Source organism: Pygocentrus nattereri, chromosome 12 (assembly GCF_015220715.1).
Source record: "Pygocentrus nattereri isolate fPygNat1 chromosome 12, fPygNat1.pri, whole genome shotgun sequence".
Taxonomy (NCBI): domain Eukaryota; kingdom Metazoa; phylum Chordata; class Actinopteri; order Characiformes; family Serrasalmidae; genus Pygocentrus; species Pygocentrus nattereri.
Window position 1 is genome coordinate 38,442,566 of NC_051222.1, and position 21,850 is coordinate 38,464,415.

At 37.6% G+C, this 21,850-nt stretch overlaps 1 protein-coding gene across 1 annotated transcript; it reads right to left on the reverse strand.

Moving 5' to 3' along the window:
- Positions 1 to 777: 777 nt before the first annotated feature.
- LOC108413076 (basement membrane-specific heparan sulfate proteoglycan core protein-like) lies at positions 778 to 21,013 on the reverse strand. Its single transcript, XM_017685423.2, has 9 exons — positions 20,912 to 21,013; positions 16,573 to 16,719; positions 14,490 to 14,624; positions 13,218 to 13,396; positions 12,289 to 12,472; positions 5,744 to 5,854; positions 3,976 to 4,044; positions 2,739 to 3,005; positions 778 to 1,155 (listed from the first exon to the last, which is right to left on the reverse strand). Exons 1-9 carry the CDS (start codon positions 20,958 to 20,960, stop codon positions 1,151 to 1,153), a joined length of 1,146 nt encoding a protein of 381 aa, XP_017540912.2. The 5' UTR covers positions 20,961 to 21,013; the 3' UTR covers positions 778 to 1,150.
- Positions 21,014 to 21,850: the final 837 nt, after the last annotated feature.

Here is a 21,850-nt window from a genome sequence, read left to right on the forward strand (position 1 = left end):
TCACATTACACCTGTCCTTCAACAGCTCCACTGGCTCCCTGTTAAATATAGGATCAAATACAAAATTCTCCTCCACACATTTAAGGCCATACATAATCTTGCCCCCCCTTATCTGTCAAATCTTCTCCAAAACTTCTACCCGCTCGCTCAGATCCTCCTCTTCCATTCATCTCTCTGTACCTTCTGCTCGTCTGCCTACCATGGGGTGCAGAGCTTTCAGCTGCTCTGCTCCCAAACTCTGGAACTCCCTCCCACCTGACATCCATAACATTGACTCTTTTCCTCTTTTCAAATCCAGTCTTAAAACTCACCTGTTCAAATTAGCCTTCTCTCTCTGTTGGTGTTGTGTTTTTTTATATATAACCCTACATTTTGTACAGTGTCCTTGAGTGTTGAGAAAGGTGCTTTTAAATTAAATTTATTATTATTATTATTATAATACGTCCAGTACACCTGTAACACCTGCCTACGCACATCTGGTCTACGGTCGACACCTGAACCTACTGACCACGCACACTTTGTCTGTCTTTTACTGTCTTTTGTCTTTGCACTGTTTACTATGCATCTTTTATCACTGCACTGGAAAAGTCGCCCCATAGTGTGTCGTTATACTGCACTACCCTGTACTGTATAATGACAATAACGTTGAGACGAGAAGTGAAGAAGTTTGTTCACTCAAGTTGCTTACAGGCTCTGAACGCCGAGCTAGAGTTACAACCAGAAGAGTCTCAGACGAGAAGGACACAACCTCCGAGATAAACCCTCAAGGCTGGTAAGTAGGTGTACGAGAAATTTATTGCGTGTTTATTGAACAGGGAAGCAGACGAAGACGAGGAAGTGCTGGAACATTCTACCACTCGGGCTATTTAAAAAGTTAAACAGTAACTCAGAACAGAAACAAACAAAGCAAAGAGGCCACAGACGACGCGGCCCTGTTTGGACCACTGATACATACAGTCTAGATTACACACCACATGAAAGATTACGGCTGGTTGACGCTTTGACAGGTAAAGGCTGGTACGTCATTGAGGCAGATGAGCTCAAGAGATTATGTGAAGGCCTTGGTCTGAGATCATATAGAGGAGACATCTGGTCCTTACATGTCGTCCACTTCCAAAAGGTGAATCAGGGCTCAACGATGGCTGAGTCATTATGCTTTAGAGAGAGAGGGAGAGAGAGAGAGAGAGAGAGAGAGAGAGAGAGAGAGAGAGAGAGAGAGGGAGAGAGAGAGAGAGAGAGAGAGAGAGAGAGAGAGAGAGAATACTCAAAGTATTCATTTACAGCACCCACTTTTCTTGAATTTATAACGCTGACGAGCGAAAAACTTCTCCAGCAGTTTTCACTCCAACCAAATAAAGACCTCATTGTTTTAAAAAAGCATTTGCATTATTAGCATCAGCAAGTAATTATCATCTTAACCTTGTGTTTAGTGCAGTCTCACTGCCTTAGTGCCTGGTGCTCCACTACGCCATCTAGTGGTGGTTTATTATATTATTTGCAGCATTTTCCAATTAAACAACACATGCACTGCTGTTCAGAAGTTTAGAATCAATACTGTAAATAATATACAAGCAGTTCAGGTTCAGATAATCAGATCAATTGAAATAATTGAATAATTGAAACCCAATTTGTTTCAGGTAAATGTAAAAATTGTATGAAATACGCTTCATGATACATGAAAACAAGAGAAAAACATCCAGCACATACGCTATATTTCCAAAAGCATTCGCTCGTCTGACATCCCATTCTTAATCCATATGTCAGCCCACCCTTTGCAGCTATAACAGCTTCAACTCTTCTGGGAAGGCTTTCCACAAGGGTTAGGAGTGTTTATGGGAATTTCTGACCGTTCTTCCAGAAGCTCATTTGTGAGATCAGACACTGATGTTGGACGAGAAGGCCTGGCTCACAGTCTCCACTCTAATTCATCCCAAAGGTGTTCTATGAGGTCAGGACTCTGTGCAGGCCAGTCAAGTTCTTCCACACCAAACTGGCTCATCCGTGTCTTTATGGACCTGCTTTGTGCAGTGGTGTGCAGTCATGTTGGAGCAGGAAGGGGCCGTCCCCAAACTGTTCCCACAAAGTTGGGAGTGTGAAATTGTCCAGAATCTCTTGGTGCTGAAGCTTTGAGTTCCTTTCACTGGAACTAAGGGGCCGAGCCCAACTCCTGAAAAACAACCCCACACCATGATCCCTGTACCACCGTACCACGCTGGAACTCACTGAGCTCCTGAGAGCGACCCATTCTTTCACTAATGTCTGTAGAAGCAGTCTGCAGGCCTAGGGGCTCGGCTTTATACACCTGTGGCCATGGAAGTGACTGGAACACCTGAATTCAATGATTTGAATGGGGGAGTGAAAACTTTTGGAAATATAGTGTATCTATCTCATATCTCCATTTTTCTGATATTGAGCTTTTGATATATTTTGAAAGTGCCTGTTGGCCTTTATACTGTGTATAAATTTTATGATGAATGGACCAAAAGAAACAGCCCAAAACGATGTCTGGTTCCATTGACTTACATTAAAAATCCGGAAATCTGGATCCAGAAAGGCATAACTCAACAAAAACGATATAAATAATAACTGTACAGTACAGTATTTTCTTAGTTCATGTTCCAAAAAAATACTGAGCAAATCATCTACAAATGACCTTCTGATGTCCGACATTTAAATCCTTAGCTTATTATATACAAGACAACCAGAGTAATTATCATCACCAGTGAACTCAGACTCACCTCTCACAGTGACCGAGGCGAAGGTTTCTCCAGTGCCCACGTGGTTGCTGGCTACACATTTGTAGTTTCCGCTGTCGGACACTTTGAGCTGGGCGATGGTCAGCATGCCGTCCTTGGTCACCTTCGCTCCTGAAGAGAGCGATGCCCCGCCCACACGGGACCAGCGGTAGCTGATAGGGTGAGAGCCATGGGCAATGCACTGCAGACGCAAAGTCTCACCGCGACGAGCCACGACCTGGTCCGGGATCGATGTGGCGTAAGGCGGGGCTAGAATGAAAAATGATCACCTTTTAAAAATTTTGAAATTATGCATTAAACGTTTTGGAAGACTTCGCTTCTTTGGAAATGTTCTGAGCAACGCTCAGTTAATAAAGAACTGCCGATGTGCTCATCGAAGAGTCTTCCCTGGTATGAAGACCAGGCTTTGTCTGAATAACGATCTGACGGTTTTCCAAACTGTTGATAAAAGGTCATATTGAAACTCCATGGGTGGTTCAAAGGTGGCTCAAACACCTGGAAGCTTCCAGTGCTACTGAGCGCTGACACCACAACAAGGGGATCAAATGTGAGGCCTTCGGCTTTATCGTCCAGGGCAGGTCTTTTGGCAGCTTTTCTACCAGTTGTGCAGCTTTTACAGAGAAAATTGGAAAGATATTATATTTGGTGAGATACTGCAAACCGAAGAATTCATCAAAACAATTGTCCTCAAGCTGCTGGTGGACAGTGGAAAGTTCCCCACATGTAAAAAATCTAGATATTCTGCACTTTAAACCAACTGCAGTTCACACTGAGGATCAATAAATCCAAAGTCCAGCAGACGGAGCAGAGTTGGCCGAGATAACCCATCAGCCCTGATAACCCACTCTGATCTACATAGCTCTGGCAAGAGAAAACCGTGAATCAAAAAGCAGACTGGCTGTAAATCAGATAAAATCAGGTTTTTAAAAAGTTATGTTACTAATTTCGCACTAACTGCTGTGATACTCTTTTTTATTACTGGACAAAGAGGTGTAGAGATTGGGGGGAATGTCTGGCAGGCCAAATTAAACATCCTTGTGGGCTGACTCGGCCCGTGGACCCAATTTTGGGTGAGCACCCTGCACTATACACTGATCCAGGAATGCAGTTACACAAATGACAGTGGTTTCTACTGTTTGATAAAAGATTTAAAAAGAAAGACAGGTACTTAATTAACTCTGCATGTTTGTGAGTGTGTTCAGACATTTCTCTCACTTACTGTCCACTTCCAGCTGAACGTAAGCTTCACTGTAGCCGGCAGCATTGGTGGCATTGCAGATGTACTGACCTTAGAGAGAGAGAGAGAGAGAGAGAGAGAGAGAGAGAGAGAGGGTGAGCATTAGGGAGAGAGAGAGAGAGAGAGAGAGAGAGAGAGAGAGAGAGGGTGAGCAAGAGGGAGAGAGAGAGAGAGAGAGAGAGAGAGGGTGAGCAAGAGGGAGAGAGAGAGAGAGAGAGAGAGAGAGAGAGAGAGAGAGAGAGAGAGGGTGAGCATTAGGGAGAGAGAGAGAGAGAGAGAGAGAGAGAGAGAGAGAGAGGGTGAGCAAGAGGGAGAGAGAGAGAGAGAGAGAGAGAGAGAGGGTGAGCAAGAGGGAGAGAGAGAGAGAGAGAGAGAGAGAGAGAGAGAGAGGGTGAGCAAGAGGGAGAGAGAGAGAGAGAGAGAGAGAGAGAGAGAGAGAGAGAGAGGGTGAGCATGAGGGAGAGAGAGAGAGAGAGAGAGAGAGAGAGAGAGAGAGAGAGAGAGAGAGAGAGAGGGTGAGCAAGAGGGAGAGAGAGAGAGAGAGAGAGAGAGAGAGGGTGAGCAAGAGGGAGAGAGAGAGAGAGAGAGAGAGAGAGAGAGGGTGAGCATGAGGGAGAGAGAGAGAGAGAGAGAGAGAGAGAGGGTGAGCAAGAGGGAGAGAGAGAGAGAGAGAGAGAGAGAGAGAGAGAGAGAGAGAGAGAGAGAGAGAGAGGGTGAGCAAGAGGGAGAGAGAGAGAGAGAGAGAGAGAGAGAGAGAGAAGAGAGAGAGAGAGAGAGAGAGAGAGAGAGAGAGAGAGAGAGAGAGGGTGAGCATGAGGGAGAGAGAGAGAGAGAGAGAGAGAGAGAGAGAGAGAGAGAGAGAGAGAGAGAGAGAGAGGGTGAGCAAGAGGGAGAGAGAGAGAGAGAGAGAGAGAGAGAGAGGGTGAGCAAGAGGGAGAGAGAGAGAGAGAGAGAGAGAGAGGGTGAGCATGAGGGAGAGAGAGAGAGAGAGAGAGAGAGAGAGAGAGAGAGAGAGAGAGAGAGGGTGAGCATGAGGGAGAGAGAGAGAGAGAGAGAGAGAGAGGGTGAGCAAGAGGGAGAGAGAGAGAGAGAGAGAGAGAGAGGGTGAGCAAGAGGGAGAGAGAGAGAGAGAGAGAGAGAGAGAGAGAGAGAGAGGGTGAGCAAGAGGGAGAGAGAGAGAGAGAGAGAGAGAGAGAGAGAGAGAGGGTGAGCATGAGGGAGAGAGAGAGAGAGAGAGAGAGAGAGAGAGAGAGAGGGTGAGCATGAGGGAGAGAGAGAGAGAGAGAGAGAGGGTGAGCAAGAGGGAGAGAGAGAGAGAGAGAGAGAGAGAGGGTGAGCAAGAGGGAGAGAGAGAGAGAGAGAGAGAGAGGGTGAGCATGAGGGAGAGAGAGAGAGAGAGAGAGAGAGAGAGAGGGTGAGCAAGAGGGAGAGAGAGAGAGAGAGAGAGAGAGAGAGAGAAGAGAGAGAGAGAGAGAGAGAGAGGGTGAGCAAGAGGGAGAGAGAGAGAGAGAGAGAGAGAAGAGAGAGAGAGAGAGAGAGAGAGAGAGAGAGAGAGAGGGTGAGCAAGAGGGAGAGAGAGAGAGAGAGAGAGAGAGAAGAGAGAGAGAGAGAGAGAGAGGGTGAGCAAGAGGGAGAGAGAGAGAGAGAGAGAGAGAGAAGAGAGAGGAATATAAAACAGAATAATATAAAGCGTTCAAACTGGTATCCGCTCTGTTATGATATCTAGATCTACGTTGACATAGTACCGTACCGGAGTCCTGTCGTCCCACGCTGGTGAGGGTCAGTGTTCCCCCTTCAGCCCTGTGCTGCCATGGCAGCGGAGCACGCAGCTTCGACCAGGAAATAACAGGAGAGGGGGAACCTGAAAACGAGAGAACGAGCAAATTCACTGAGCTAGAATCTTCTGAATAGAGCTCCTGAATTATCACTAATAGTGTGAACAGATGGAAAATCAGCTAGATCTGAATTCACGTGTTGAACTTGCTCACCGTGAATGAGCTGCACTGTTCATGAACATGTGGTTTTCTTCACACTGCAGAAATGGTGTCGAGTAGATTTTCAAATAGTCAATCGATCTAATATTTCAATTGTTGAGATTATCAAGTCTTACTTTAACCGTAATCTGACCTTATTTCTAGACACGTTTGACTTGTGTTAAGTAGTTTAATTAAGTAAAAGTATCTCACTATAGAGGCAGATAATGTTACTTGTTGTAAGAAATGTGCTTGAAACCAGCAAAACCATCTGCCATTATAATGAGATCATTTTACTGAAATAGAACTTCTTAGAAAAGAGGTGAAGAAGAGGGTGCAGGCATGATGGAGTGGGTGGAGACGGGTGTCAGGGCTGATGTTTGACAGAAGTATAGCAGCAAGAGTGAAAGGGAAGGTCTACAAGACAGCAGTGCGTCCTGCTATGATGGACGGTTTGGAGACTGTGGCTCTGTCTAAAAGACAGGAGGCTGAGCTGGAGGTGGCGGAGATGAAGATGCTGAGATCTTCTTTGGGAGTGACAAGGGTGGACAAGATTAGAAATGAGCAGATCAGAGGGACGGTGAAGGTGGAGCAGTTTGGAGATAAAGCCAGAGAGGCCAGGTTGAGATGGTTTGGACATGTGTTGAGGAGGAATAGTGGATATATTGGGTAAAGAATGTTGGAGATGGAGCTGCCGGGTAGAAGGAGAAGAGGTAGACCTCAGAGAAGGTTTATGGATGTAGTGAAGGTGGACATGGAGATGGTTGGTGTGAAAGTAGAGGAGGCAGTGGATAGGGCAAGATGGAGGCAGATGATCCGCTGTGGCGACCCCTAAAGGGAGCAGCCGAAAGAAGAAGAAGAAGAAGAAGAAGAAGAACTTCTTAAAACGAGTAAAAATTGTCTAGAAATAAGCTTGTTAATCTTATAATACATGGACAACCATATGTGTATGACCACAGATTAGATATATCCACTAGATTTGAGATCATTTCACTCGAAATGGTGCCTTTTTTCGGAGTGTAGTTATGTACCATCATTTATTTATTTATTTATTTTTTGTTTGTTTGTTTGTTTCTCTGTTGTCACGAGAAAACCTCGTATCTCCAAAATGGTAACTTTACAGGGGAAGCAAAAAAAACAGCTTTACTTTTAATGTAAGTCAATGGAACCAGACGTAATTTGGGGCCGTTTCTTTTGGTCCACTCTTCATAAAATTCACAAACAATGTAAAGGACAAAAGGACATGTTCAAATTGTGTCCAAAACTGAAAAATGATACAAGGTTTTCTTCCAGCAACAGCAATTTGTTACTTTTTAGGGCAGTTTCTAGCTATAAATGTTCTATATGCACTTGCTTATGGCACCAAACCACCAGGGGGCCATGAGTATGTATTAAAATAAATAAATAAATAAATAAATAAATAATAAATAAATAACATTATTTGTCAAAAGTCCAGATATGTTTTTTTAATCAAAATTAATATAAATAGTAAGTCAGGTTCTATTCTTGTACACAAAAGAACAAGGTCACAACTAACTACTACTAACAATTTAAAGTGACTAGTCATTTAAAGTGGCTTCATTAAGTCACTTTAAATAGCAATAACCCAGTTAGTTAAGTGATTCTTATATATTTATACACAGCAAAGCGTATTTTCTTTCCTACATAGGCCCCTCCTGTCTCTATATTTTGGGTCTATTTAATATATTTCAGTTTCAGGATGTTCGTATTTACATTTTTACATTGTTTACTGTCTGTAGACTGAGTACCTGAGCCTCACCACAAGCATTTCAAAGCATGAATGTCCTGACATGAAGTTCAAATGACAAATAAACTTGAAACTTAAAACTTGATTCGAGTGGGTGTGGTGGGGACTCCCCAAAATAAGATGTCTCTTAGGACCCCCAGTGTTAAAATAAAAGGAATGATTTTATACTGCGTCTTTATACTGGCTATATTGTATTTATACCGGTTAAATTGTCTGTATACTGGTTATATTATCTTTATACTGGTTATATTGTCTTTATACCGGTTAAATTGTATTTATACTGGTTATATTGTCTTTATACCGGTTAAATTGTCTGTATACTGGTTATATTATCTTTATACTGGTTATATTGTCTTTATACCGGTTAAATTGTCTTTATACTGGTTAAATTGTATTTATACTGGTTATATTGTCTTTATACCGGTTAAATTGTCTTTATACTGGTTAAATTGTATTTATACTGGTTATATTGTCTTTATACTGGTTATATTGTCTTTATATTGGTTATATTGTTTTTATACTGGTTATATTGTCTTTATACCGGTTAAATTGTCTTTATACTGGTTATATTGTCTTTATACCGGTTATATTGTCTTTATACTGGTTATATTATCTTTATACTGGTTATATTGTCTTTATACCGGTTAAATTGTCTTTATACTGGTTAAATTGTATTTATACTGGTTATATTGTCTTTATACTGGTTATATTGTCTTTATATTGGTTATATTGTTTTTATACTGGTTATATTGTCTTTATACTGGTTATATTGTCTTTATACCGGTTAAATTGTCTTTATACTGGTTATATTGTCTTTATACCAGTTAAATTGTCTTTATACTGGTTATATTGTCTTTATACCGGTTATATTGTCTTTATACTGGTTATATTATCTTTATACTGGTTATATTGTCTTTATACCGGTTAAATTGTCTTTATACTGGTTAAATTGTATTTATACTGGTTATATTGTCTTTATACTGGTTATATTGTCTTTATATTGGTTATATTGTTTTTATACGGGTTATATTGTATTTATACGGGTTAAATTGTCTTTATACTGGTTATATTGTATTTATACTGGTTATATTGTCTTTATACTGGTTATATTGTCTTTATACTGGTTAAATTGTATTTATACTGGTTATATTGTCTTTATACCGGTTAAATTGTCTTTTTACTGGTTAAATTGTATTTATACTGGTTATATTGTCTTTATACTGGTTATATTGTCTTTATATTGGTTATATTGTTTTTATACTGGTTATATTGTCTTTATACCGGTTAAATTGTCTTTATACTGGTTATATTGTCTTTATACCGGTTAAATTGTCTTTATACTGGTTATATTGTCTTTATACCGGTTATATTGTCTTTATACTGGTTATATTATCTTTATACTGGTTATATTGTCTTTATACCGGTTAAATTGTCTTTATACTGGTTAAATTGTATTTATACTGGTTATATTGTCTTTATACTGGTTATATTGTCTTTATATTGGTTATATTGTTTTTATACGGGTTATATTGTATTTATACGGGTTAAATTGTCTTTATACTGGTTATATTGTATTTATACTGGTTATATTGTCTTTATACTGGTTATATTGTCTTTATACTGGTTAAATTGTATTTATACTGGTTATATTGTCTTTATACCGGTTAAATTGTCTTTTTACTGGTTAAATTGTATTTATACTGGTTATATTGTCTTTATACTGGTTATATTGTCTTTATATTGGTTATATTGTTTTTATACTGGTTATATTGTCTTTATACTGGTTAAATTGTATTTATACTGGTTATATTGTCTTTATACCGGTTAAATTGTCTTTATACTGGTTAAATTGTATTTATACTGGTTAAATTGTATTTATACTGGTTATATTGTCTTTATACTGGTTATATTGTCTTTATATTGGTTATATTGTTTTTATACTGGTTATATTGTCTTTATACCGGTTAAATTGTCTTTATACCGGTTATATTGTCTTTATACCGGTTATATTGTCTTTATACTGGTTATATTATCTTTATACTGGTTATATTGTCTTTATACCGGTTAAATTGTCTTTATACTGGTTAAATTGTATTTATACTGGTTATATTGTCTTTATACTGGTTATATTGTCTTTATATTGGTTATATTGTTTTTATACTGGTTATATTGTCTTTATACTGGTTATATTGTCTTTATACCGGTTAAATTGTCTTTATACTGGTTATATTGTCTTTATACCAGTTAAATTGTCTTTATACTGGTTATATTGTCTTTATACCGGTTATATTGTCTTTATACTGGTTATATTATCTTTATACTGGTTATATTGTCTTTATACCGGTTAAATTGTCTTTATACTGGTTAAATTGTATTTATACTGGTTATATTGTCTTTATACCGGTTAAATTGTCTTTATACTGGTTAAATTGTATTTATACTGGTTATATTGTCTTTATACTGGTTATATTGTCTTTATACTGGTTAAATTGTCTGTATACTGGTTATATTATCTTTATACTGGTTATATTGTCTTTATACCGGTTAAATTGTCTTTATACTGGTTAAATTGTATTTATACTGGTTATATTGTCTTTATACCGGTTAAATTGTCTTTATACTGGTTAAATTGTATTTATACTGGTTATATTGTCTTTATACTGGTTATATTGTCTTTATATTGGTTATATTGTTTTTATACTGGTTATATTGTCTTTATACCGGTTAAATTGTCTTTATACTGGTTATATTGTCTTTATACCGGTTATATTGTCTTTATACTGGTTATATTATCTTTATACTGGTTATATTGTCTTTATACCGGTTAAATTGTCTTTATACTGGTTAAATTGTATTTATACTGGTTATATTGTCTTTATACTGGTTATATTGTCTTTATATTGGTTATATTGTTTTTATACTGGTTATATTGTCTTTATACTGGTTATATTGTCTTTATACCGGTTAAATTGTCTTTATACTGGTTATATTGTCTTTATACCAGTTAAATTGTCTTTATACTGGTTATATTGTCTTTATACCGGTTATATTGTCTTTATACTGGTTATATTATCTTTATACTGGTTATATTGTCTTTATACCGGTTAAATTGTCTTTATACTGGTTAAATTGTATTTATACTGGTTATATTGTCTTTATACTGGTTATATTGTCTTTATATTGGTTATATTGTTTTTATACGGGTTATATTGTATTTATACGGGTTAAATTGTCTTTATACTGGTTATATTGTATTTATACTGGTTATATTGTCTTTATACTGGTTATATTATCTTTATACCGGTTATATTGTATTTATACTGGTTATATTGTCTTTATACCGGTTAAATTGTCTTTTTACTGGTTAAATTGTATTTATACTGGTTATATTGTCTTTATACTGGTTATATTGTCTTTATATTGGTTATATTGTTTTTATACTGGTTATATTGTCTTTATACCGGTTAAATTGTCTTTATACTGGTTATATTGTCTTTATACCGGTTAAATTGTCTTTATACTGGTTATATTGTCTTTATACCGGTTATATTGTCTTTATACTGGTTATATTATCTTTATACTGGTTATATTGTCTTTATACTGGTTATATTGTCTTTATACTGGTTATATTATCTTTATACCGGTTATATTGTCTTTATACCGGTTAAATTGTCTTTATACCGGTTAAATTGTCTTTATACGGGTTAAATTGTCTTTATACTGGTTATATTGTATTTATACTGGTTATATTGTCTTTATACCGGTTATATTGTCTTTATACTGGTTATATTGTATTTATACGGGTTAAATTGTCTTTATACTGGTTATATTGTATTTATACTGGTTATATTGTCTTTATACTGGTTATATTGTCTTTATACTGGTTAAATTGTCTTTATACTGGTTATATTGTCTTTATACTGGTTATATTGTCTTTATACCGGTTAAATTGTCTTTATACTGGTTATATTGTCTTTATACTGGTTATATTGTCTTTATACTGGTTATATTGTCTTTATACTGGTTAAATTGTCTTTATACTGGTTATATTGTCTTTATACCGGTTAAATTGTCTTTATACCGGTTATATTGTCTTTATACTGGTTATATTGTCTTTATATTGTCCCTCTTATGCTCTCTGATCTTCTGGACTCCTCACAGTTCCCTCAACTAGACCTTCTACTATGGGTGGCAGATCTTTCAGTGCTGCTGCCCCCAAAACTCTGGAATTCTCTACCTTCCACTCTTCGGATTTGTTCTTCTCCGTCTTCCTTCAAATCTCGCCTAAAAACCTTCCTTCTTTCTTCTGTGTAGTCTTGTTTTATTTATTTATTTATTTATTTGATACAATGTAAAGCATCCTTGGGTTTGTGAAACAGATGATGTATGCATGTCCAGCTGAAGGTACTTGCGGCCCACTGAGCTTCAGCACGGCTACCACAAACTGCATCAGCAGATGATCTCTAGTCACAGATGCTATACCTGCAAGGTGGAGCTGAAAGAGTGGCCAGGGAGTGAGGGAGTGAGGGAGTGAGTGCTCGAGTGAAGCATTACCGGTTGCTTGGCAGTGCATGGTCACCATCTGACCCTCTACAGCTTTAATGTCTGTTTGAGAGACCGATGCTCTGGGCTCAGCACCTCCCGCCATCCTGAGCTCCACCTTCTCTTCAGCTGACCCTTGACTGCTCTGGGCACGGCAAACAAACATCCCAGCATCCTCTGGGGCCATCACTGTCATCTACAAGTAGGGACATCAATGATATGACAATGTATTTCAACTATAGAGACTTAATAAGGCACTGACTTGAGATGGACATTAAAACAGATAGACATGCAAATAAAGGAGAAAATGACAAGAATGAATCAGAAAAAAGGTCCTAGAATGAAGCAAATTTAAAAAGGAAAAAGGAAAATTAGGAAAATTTAACCTAACAATATTTAGATCCCAGTCCTCCCCCGTCGCATAGCGCTGGCATGCGCGTTCTCTTGAGACTCGTAAAAAGACACCATGTGCTTTTAAAGGACCTCTAATGCAGCATCACTGCACAGCTCATCAGCATCATGCTCAGAGATGTGGAGACAGGCATGGCCATCCTGCCCACCATGAGAGAGCAAGGCTAGTTAAGTTCTTTGGGATTTGTGCCTATGGCATCATTGGAGATCGAACGATATCTCAACCACGGGGAGATAAAAGAGTGGTCTTCACACCAGTGGTCACCAAATCTCTTGTTCTTGTACCATTGACTGATATATTAAATTAGCTGGGGCTTTTATTTTATGTTTTAAAAATTAGAAGCTAAAAGTAAGTATAAACTAAGTAGGATGTGTGTGGTAGTGTGTGTGTGCGTTTGTATATATATATATAAATTTGTCTGTATGATGGTCTGCCCTATAGTAACCACAGGAAGGTGTGTTTACTATCGTGTTCACAATCATACAACACACACGCAATCAGACAATCGTGCACACACACCAGCGCCTACCTGCAGCACTAACTTGGTGTCAGTTGTCGTGGAAATGAGAACGTTCTCGCTTCCCCATTCCTGTTTAAGCCAAGTAATGGAGGGGCGGGGCTTACCAGAAGCGGAGCATTCTAGACTCAAAGCCCCACCCATTCTCGCCATCACAGGACTGGAGGGCGTCACCCACACTTTTGGAACCTCTGACATGCACACATGATACGCAATGATGAACAAACACTCATTTACATTTACATGCAATATACACAGAACACATATATACACTCCACAAACGCAAAACAGGCCAAACGTCTGGAGGTGGCGCTAGCTAAACATTTACAGCATTTAGCTGGCGCTCTTATCCAGAGCGACTTACAAATTTGATCATTTTACACAGGGAGGCCAAGGTGGTGTTAGGAGCCTTGCCCAAGGACTCTTATTGGTATAGTGTAGGGTGGTTACCCAGGTGGGGAACTGAACCCCAGTCTACAGCGTAGAAGGCAGAGGTGTTACCCACTACACTAACCAACCACTGTTAGGAGTAGTAGTAATAGAAGGTGGGTGGATAACGGACAGTACGACATTTTTGAGCCCAGAACAGACGAACAGATTAAGGTATACATCGCTGTTGTTGGATTAAAATCTCGTATCTCTGAAATGGTAACTTTACAGGAGAAGGTAAAAAACATACTTTACTTTCAATGGAAGTCAATGGAACCAACATTTTTAGAAAGTCATTTTTGCCCATTTATTTTGGTCCATCCCTCATGAAATGTACACCCAATATAAAGGCCAACATGCATTTTGAAATTATTTTTAATTTTTGAAAAATATTTAATTATACTAAATTTTTTTTTAATTAAATTTGAAAATCAACAAAAACAGAGATAACAGGTTTTATACACCCACCCACCCACACACACACACACACACACATATGCATATATATATATGTAGTCTTGTGGAAAATGTATTAAATGTATTACAGTATTAAATGCTAGCTAGTCAAGTTGAAAACTGAACCTGAGCAGATCTGCAGTAAGGATTTGAGGACTGAGTGATCTATTTTGAGACCGTTGGAAGTAACAGAAAACAGTATGTATGCTGACTTAGCAATGAAAGACTCATGGAACCACATCTATAAACATCAGTATTCAGTAACTCAACATTTGGGTTTACTTAAATGGTGAGCAAAACCAACGTCTAAGACCGAAGTTTGGCAGTGTCCCTACCAAAAATAGCATTTTTTCCTGATGTTGATAAACTGTCATTCACACTCACACAGACTGGACTCACGTTTAATGGTCAGCACTGTATTAATGGTGGTTTTGCCCTGTGCGTTAGTAGCTATGCAGCGGTACTGCCCCTGGTTGCTGGGGCGGGCGTAGGCAATCGTCAGAACTGAACCATCAGGACCAACCTTCACATTGTCTATGACAGAATGCAAATTCATGACAAACACATAAATAAAATAAACCAACATCAGATACACACATTCATCTAATCCTAGCGTTGGTCCCATTTATGTCCAATAAATCATTTAGTATAAAAAGTTAAAGAACTGCTAAAGAACTTTTTCTACTTTGGTCTTGTTAGAAATTAACACTAGGATTAACATTTCAAGTAATAAAAGCTCCCTCTTTACCCGTTAGTTTTGAGTGATTGGGAAAATGTCTTCAGATTTGTGCTCAAGCAAGTTTTTAATTTAATATTTCAGCTATGGATATGCTGAATTTCATCCAGTTCAAATTAGTAAGTTAGTTTAACACTATTTTCCTCGCTGCTGATTTACTTAATATATCTACAATAATTTGGATTTAAGATGTTTGTGAAAAATAACCAGTCAGTCATAAATCTCAAGATTATCAATTTAAAAACTCAGTCATTAAATATCAATAAGAAACTAACAATATCATGAGAAATACTTCTCATTTAACACAAGTCTTTAATGTTGTAATCGTACTCCAACCACACAAAGCAGAGTTTGAATTTTGTCTTCCTGTAAATACTAACCAGAAAAACATCTCAAATGTAGGTGAGATATGTTTCTCATTATGAAGTTAATAATCAACTTCTTCTTACTTAAAATGTTTAAAAGTCATCTGTCAATGCAGTTAGATGACATATCTAGAGAGGAGAATTTAAGAGGAAATGAAACATTTGTAAACATATATTGAACAATTTGACATTCATAAACAATTTCTCATAATGAGGAATGTCTAAAATTTCTCATTATGCGAATGTTTTAAGCAAAACATAACTGTAGTGTTCAGTGTAGTTGCAATCTCAGATGTGAGTGATTCTCAGTCTCAGACCCCCTGCACTGCACATCTGATACCACTTATCAGCTCATTACCCAGTCTTGAATGAGCTGAGCCAGCTGGGTGTAGATTCAGAAGCACTTAGAAATGTGCAGTGCAGGCGTTCCTCCAGGGCTAGTACTAGGGACCACCACAATTTTTAGTTAATACTGGGTAACAGATTATGTCTCAACAAGTAACAACATTTTAAATATAAGCTGCATATATCTAACATCTCTCATTATGCTTGTGAAAACATGTTCACAATTATTGTAGACATTTTTATGTATTTTAGGTAGTATTAAGTGAAATTCTTTAATCGCACTGAGTGATAATTTTGCTTACTTCGAAGAAAGATTGCTTGAAAGGAAATAAAATGATCAGTGCATATGTCACGATTCGCTCCTCAAACTCCTCCATGTGCTTTCTGTTTACTTTTGATCTTCCATGTGCATTTGTTTTGGTTCAGTCCAGCCCCCTTGTTGTCTGACTCCACCCCACATTGTTACCACCTGTTTCCCACCTGTCCCTCGTCTTGCCTCTGTTATATAAGCCCTGTGTTTGCCCTGGTCTTTGTTTGATATGTTCAATGTTTGGTTTGAAATATTTGGATTTCTTTATTCTGTGTTTATCTCGTTATGTCTTTCCCTCCATTTCTCTGTGTTGGCTGTTTGAACCTGGCCCATTTCGATTATGACCTTGGATTTGCCCATAATAAATCTTGCTTGTCTCCACACATGTGTCCGCCTCAACATCGCTCCCTATCGTTACAGCATAACTTCATTTCACCTGATATTTATTTTGACGTTATTTAAATATGTTGAATGATTTCATAGTAATCTTATGATAATTTCATGACTCTCATACTGAGAATTTATGAGAAAAATGTAAATATTTTTAGCTTCTTTTCTGCAATTTGTAATCCGAAGACTTATTATTTGGTAACTACTATGAGTTATTTAAAAACAACTACACATTTTCACTAACTGCTATGGAATGTGTAGGTTTCATAGTGAAATTTAATGTGTTACTAAGCTTTCACTTGCCAAGATTATGTTGAAGTGCATATTTAAACCCACCTCCTAGCGCCTGGTTGTTGACCCTTTTCCACTCCAGCTGCACAGGCTGGGAGCCACTGACCACACGGCACCTAAAACTGATGGTTTCATCCTGCTTGATGGCTGCGCTGCGAGGCTCAATGGACAGTACCGGCTTCTGGGCCAATGCTGAAACACACACATATGAAACATTCGTCTAATAGTGTTACAAATTAGACACTAAAGTGAGTATATTTGTGTTTTCTTTTAACCCTCATGCTCCTTTTAGTTATTATTGTTATTTTGCTATACATTTAATGAATCTTACATAATTCTGCCTTTATTTAAAAATGGACTTTTCTACTTAATTTATATTTGACTTGCATTTATCTGCATTTCTGGGTTTTTATCAATTTGTTTCAATGTAAAAATTTGTCAAAATGTAAAGGATGTTTTTTTTTGTCTGCAAAACAAGGGCTAGGTTTAGGCCTGATAACATCAAATTCAAATCATAATACAATATCTCCTCTTCCTAGAAACACAAATGTGGAATGGACTGAATGTTTAGAATCAGTTTTTTCCGCATAATTTCTGCTTTGCTTCAATTGCGCTATTTAATTCAACAGTCTAAATAAGATGCATTACCTTTTAGAAACTTAAAATGTTAAAATAAGGGAACTGGACAGTTTTGAAGCTCCCTAATATGAAAGAAGAAATGTCAAGACAACCAGACTCATTTTCAGAACTTTTTAAGATTATATATATATGAGTGGCTTTTGTTTAAAAGTTCATGCCTCTTTTTGAGAATTTTCAGGAATTGAAAGTTATTCTAATTTATGTAAAAGCAAGATTTCTCTAGTATTGAGTATTGCTGTTAAATAATTCTCATTACAAGAAATTTCACACCAAATGAAGTGTCAAGAAAATACTTCAAGAAAAATGTATATTCTAGATTTTGCAGATTTTAGATTATGCCAATTATTATTTGCAATCTGATGGAGCTATGGTTACTTAAATCTAGCCACAGTGCCTTAATCCAATGAAATATTTACAGATTTTTATGATGATTAGAAAAACCTTTTTTCTTATTTTCAAAAATCTTGTCAAGCTAAATTTTCTCACCATACTGGCAGATAATTTTTGATTCATGAATCTTTTTTCAAGTATTGTTTTTTATACCCTTCTTACTTGCAGTGTGTCACTTCTAAGAGCTGAAGAAATTGATCAGTTAATGATTTAAATCAGAAAAAAAACTTTTAACTCTCTAGACTCAAAGATACATTATGCAGTTAGAAATAAATTCGATATTCGAAATAAGATGGTTTTAGTTAAAAGAACCCATGCTGTACTTGAGATGACCTAGTTTTAAGTCCTTTTCAGTATCAGTTGAAATGCTGAATTCAGGGGTTCATGTTGCTCTTCAAAACCTTAAATCCAGAAGTGTGAAAGTTCACATTAGGTGGCAAGTCTCAGAAGGGCAGACGGGATTAAGGACAAACAGACTAAAAGACTGTTTTTACAACAGGGCCATAGCTCTGTTAAACAAAAAACATGTGACTGATCGGGTTTTGGTGCAATGTCATACTATACAATTAACAGTTCATTTCAATGGGCCAGTGCAATTTATAACTGGAAAAATTCAAAGTTTGATGGGTCATGTGCAATCATTTTTTTGTTTGTTTGTTTTGTTCAGTGTAAATTTGTATAGTATTTAAAATTATTTTGTCTTATTTTATTTTTGTCTTTCTGCTTTTTCTTTGCACCGAGAGCGGAGGTTTGTACTTCATTCATTCATTCATTCATTCAAGTCCTTCCAAGAAACATGTCAAAGCACACACTGAGACATCTTTAACGGTCTTCAGCTATGTGGATTCTGAACTTAACAGCAGCATCTTCCAAAATTCACCAACTTTAGGCCTCATTCACCAACCATTCTTAGAAAGAAATTTCTTCTTAAAACCTACTTACACCGATTTCACAAAGACTGGGACATTCCCCAGTGTTTTCTCTTTTGGGATTTGTTCATAGGTAGCACAACGGTGAGAAGTGTCCTGCGCTTTAAGAACACTTCATGAACCTGACGTAAACTTTTTCTTAGGACCTTTCTCAAGAGCACATTTAAGAGAATGGAAACTTAGGAAGACATTGGAGAATGAGGCCCATTGTTTCCATGTAAGATTCTGGATATTCAATTCATGAATCTGTAGTATCCATAGACACTTGCTTCTCAGGATTCCTTACACTTTTGAAGCTCATTTCAGTCCTAACAGCCGCATATCGCTGATTGCATATTGATTGTGTAAATTTCATGATGAATGGACTAAAAGAAACGGCCTAAAATGACTTGGAAAAATGTCTGGTTCCACTGACTTACATTAAAAATGAAGTACGTTTTTTAGTTCTCCTTTAAAGTTACCACTTTGGAGATACGAGGTTTTGTTCCCACAACAGCGAAATTCTATATTTGACGGGTTCTAGGAAAACGGCAACCTCTTTTCCTTCAAATCTGGGCTCTCAAATCCCACCGTCCTGCAAACGGCCGATTCGAATCATAGGTAATTACGAAGCCCATGGTGAACTGGAACAGGTGTGTTGAAGGAAAAGCACTGAGACATGGGACCCCCGCTGACTTCACAGAGAGAAATGAGGTGCCTGAGGCTTCAGTCTCCGACCGCAACTCCACATCCCACGAATAACGTTCCCTTCCTCTTTATGAAGTGGAGGTCATTAGTGAAACCAAGCTTGGAATAAATGCCTGCAGACATGGCCGTCCGTGTTTAGTAGCAGAGTTCAGAGGTACCAGGGGGTTTTAATTTTAGTAACGTTGAGTTACAGTCAGACAATCTCATACAGTGTGGATTGAAAGCCCTAGAGCCAATCAGACATGTTGAGGTGATTACCGACAGCTCACAGTTATCTCATTCCTCACTGTAATGCTTGCAGATGCTCCCTGTTTATCACTTTAACCTAGAACAGACCTCATTCTAGCAAATGTGTTGGGTCATCTGCATTTTCAAACAGTGAGTATTGTTAGGACTGTCGCTTGAGTGGATCCGAATTGCTTGACAGTGAGCTAATTAGATTGAGATGATAAAGCAGAGTCTATCAGTTTTTCACTGCGTGCTTTCAAAGGTTTCTTTGGAGTAATGTGATAGCAAATCAATCCAAAAAGAAGTTCCAATGGATGGCTCTTTGAATCGATGTTTGAACCTTTGTAACGTCTAAAGAAGCTCCACATAGTATAAAGTTCTATGCTGATCAAAGGGTTTCCTAGAATTGTTCGTCCATATCAAGAGCCATGTAGAAACCTTGGGCTTGAAATTGGCAGTTGACTTTATTTAGATGAACCAGATGGCCTAATTCGGATATTGAGCTGAGGTCAGTGCCTTCTGTGTTAAAACACAACAGCAAACATTGTCACATGTTACTGTTTTTGAGGGTTTTTGAGGACGTTGCAAAGCTAGGATATCGAGATATCTAGATAGCCTATATCTAGGATATCTCCATTTTTGTTGTTTCTGTCAGGTTTTGCCGTAATTTGAAAACACCCATTGCTATCAACATTGTACACTGTACATTTTATAATAAACAGACCAAAAGACATGGCCTGGAATTACTTGGAATAAAGTCTGGTTCCCTTGACTTGCCTTAAAAGAAAAGTTTTTTCTTTCTCCTGTAATTTTGGTTGCTATGTTTGGTGAACCTGACGTAGGCAAACACATTAAAATATGTACTAACCACTCTAAATACCCCTGAACAAGCAAAACTCACAGCAGAAAGGAGAGAAAAGCCATGCAGAAGCTAGACGAGACCAACGATTGGCTCACATTCAGCTCACTTCATTTCAAATTCTAGTTTAATTTCAGAGCTTAAATGTTCTACTTAAAGAACCTGAAGCATAAAAAGGTCTTCAGGTGTTTAGGATGGCGTAATTTAGAGAAAAGCAGTGAAGCTTGTTGATAGAAAAGTGACTGACTTGGTACTAAAGAACAAACGCCTTTTGTTTTAACATTCATAGTTAAATAGTCATTCACACATATGACTGTAGTAATGATGGTTATTATTGTGAAGTTTGTATTGTTTTAGCGTTTTAAATGACAGTTTATATCCAGTGATTTAAGGGTTGACGTCTTGACGTAGAAGCCAGTCCAATCGTTACATGAAATCAATACAAAAACCGACGTTCATTTCATTTTGACGTTAACCCGATTTTGTTTCACTCGGTCTGTCTAAATAGAACAAGGGCAAAATCTACTAAGCTGTACAACATACTATGAATCATAATGAGGCAGCCTTAAAGAAACCAGTTCGGAGCCTTTCAGACCGGTGAAAAGTTATTTAAGCATGTTTTTTATGGGGTGAGTGAGGTTTTTTGTTTTACCTGCAACCAGAAGACTGGACAGAATCACTGCAGCTCTGACGAAATCCATGATGAAAAGACAGATTCTACCTCTCCCTCTCTGTCCTCCTGTCAATGTATCACTCTTTTCACCCCCAGTCCCCCTCCCTTCATCATTTCATCACATTCCCACCCCCTCCTCCCTCCACACACATCAGGCCTTCGTCCACTCAGAGGGACTCTATATTTTTACATTGCACTCACTGATATGTTGCTTTGTATTATATCAATATAATATATGAATGAATGTATCAATGAATTCCACTCATTCAGATTCAGATTCAGATTCCTTTATTGATCCCAGGGGAAATTGCAGTTGTCACAGTTGCAGCCATTTATGTAAAAATAAACACTTTACTAATAATTTAAGACAATATAGAGAAATTTACAGTATGTACACCAGATTTAAGTACTTATGAATATAGTACGGTGGCGGTGATTGTGATAGTAATATGAAACATCAGGTATAAAGCAGTTACAATTATTTAAATTATTTAAATTAATTTAGTGTCCCTCTGAGTTATTGCACACACAATTGTTATTATTGCACATATGAACAGTATGATGGACATAATGCACGTTTTTAGGTGAGTAATAAACAAAAACACCAAAACGTTTTATTTTTAGTTGGATTAGTTTAGTTTAGTTTGGCTTGATAAGGCCTGATAAGTGTATAATGTTAATGTTGTACATAAGACTCTGACGTGTAACACACAAATAAAAGCACAGTAGAAAATGATAAAGTTATTGCTTGGTAATGTAGAGAAGAGCCGCCAGTTAAATGCTAAGTACTGGCTCATGAAATCTTACATTATAATGACCCCCCATATTGAAGTGTTGCCAAATCTTGTTACATGAACAGGAACATAAAAATTCAGATTTCCATATTCGCCCTGCGACCTGTCCTGGCTGCATCCTGCC

Coding starts and splice junctions, on each gene's coding strand:
- LOC108413076 (XM_017685423.2), bottom strand. CDS start 20,960: ATGGATTTCGTCAGAGCTGCAGTGATTCTGTCCAGTCTTCTGGTTGCA. Junction 13,397..14,489: donor TACAGTGCTGACCATTAAAC/GTGAGTCCAGTC, acceptor TGTGCATGTCAG/AGGTTCCAAAAGTGTGGGTG. Junction 12,473..13,217: donor ACACCAAGTTAGTGCTGCAG/GTAGGCGCTGGT, acceptor CCCTACTTGTAG/ATGACAGTGATGGCCCCAGA.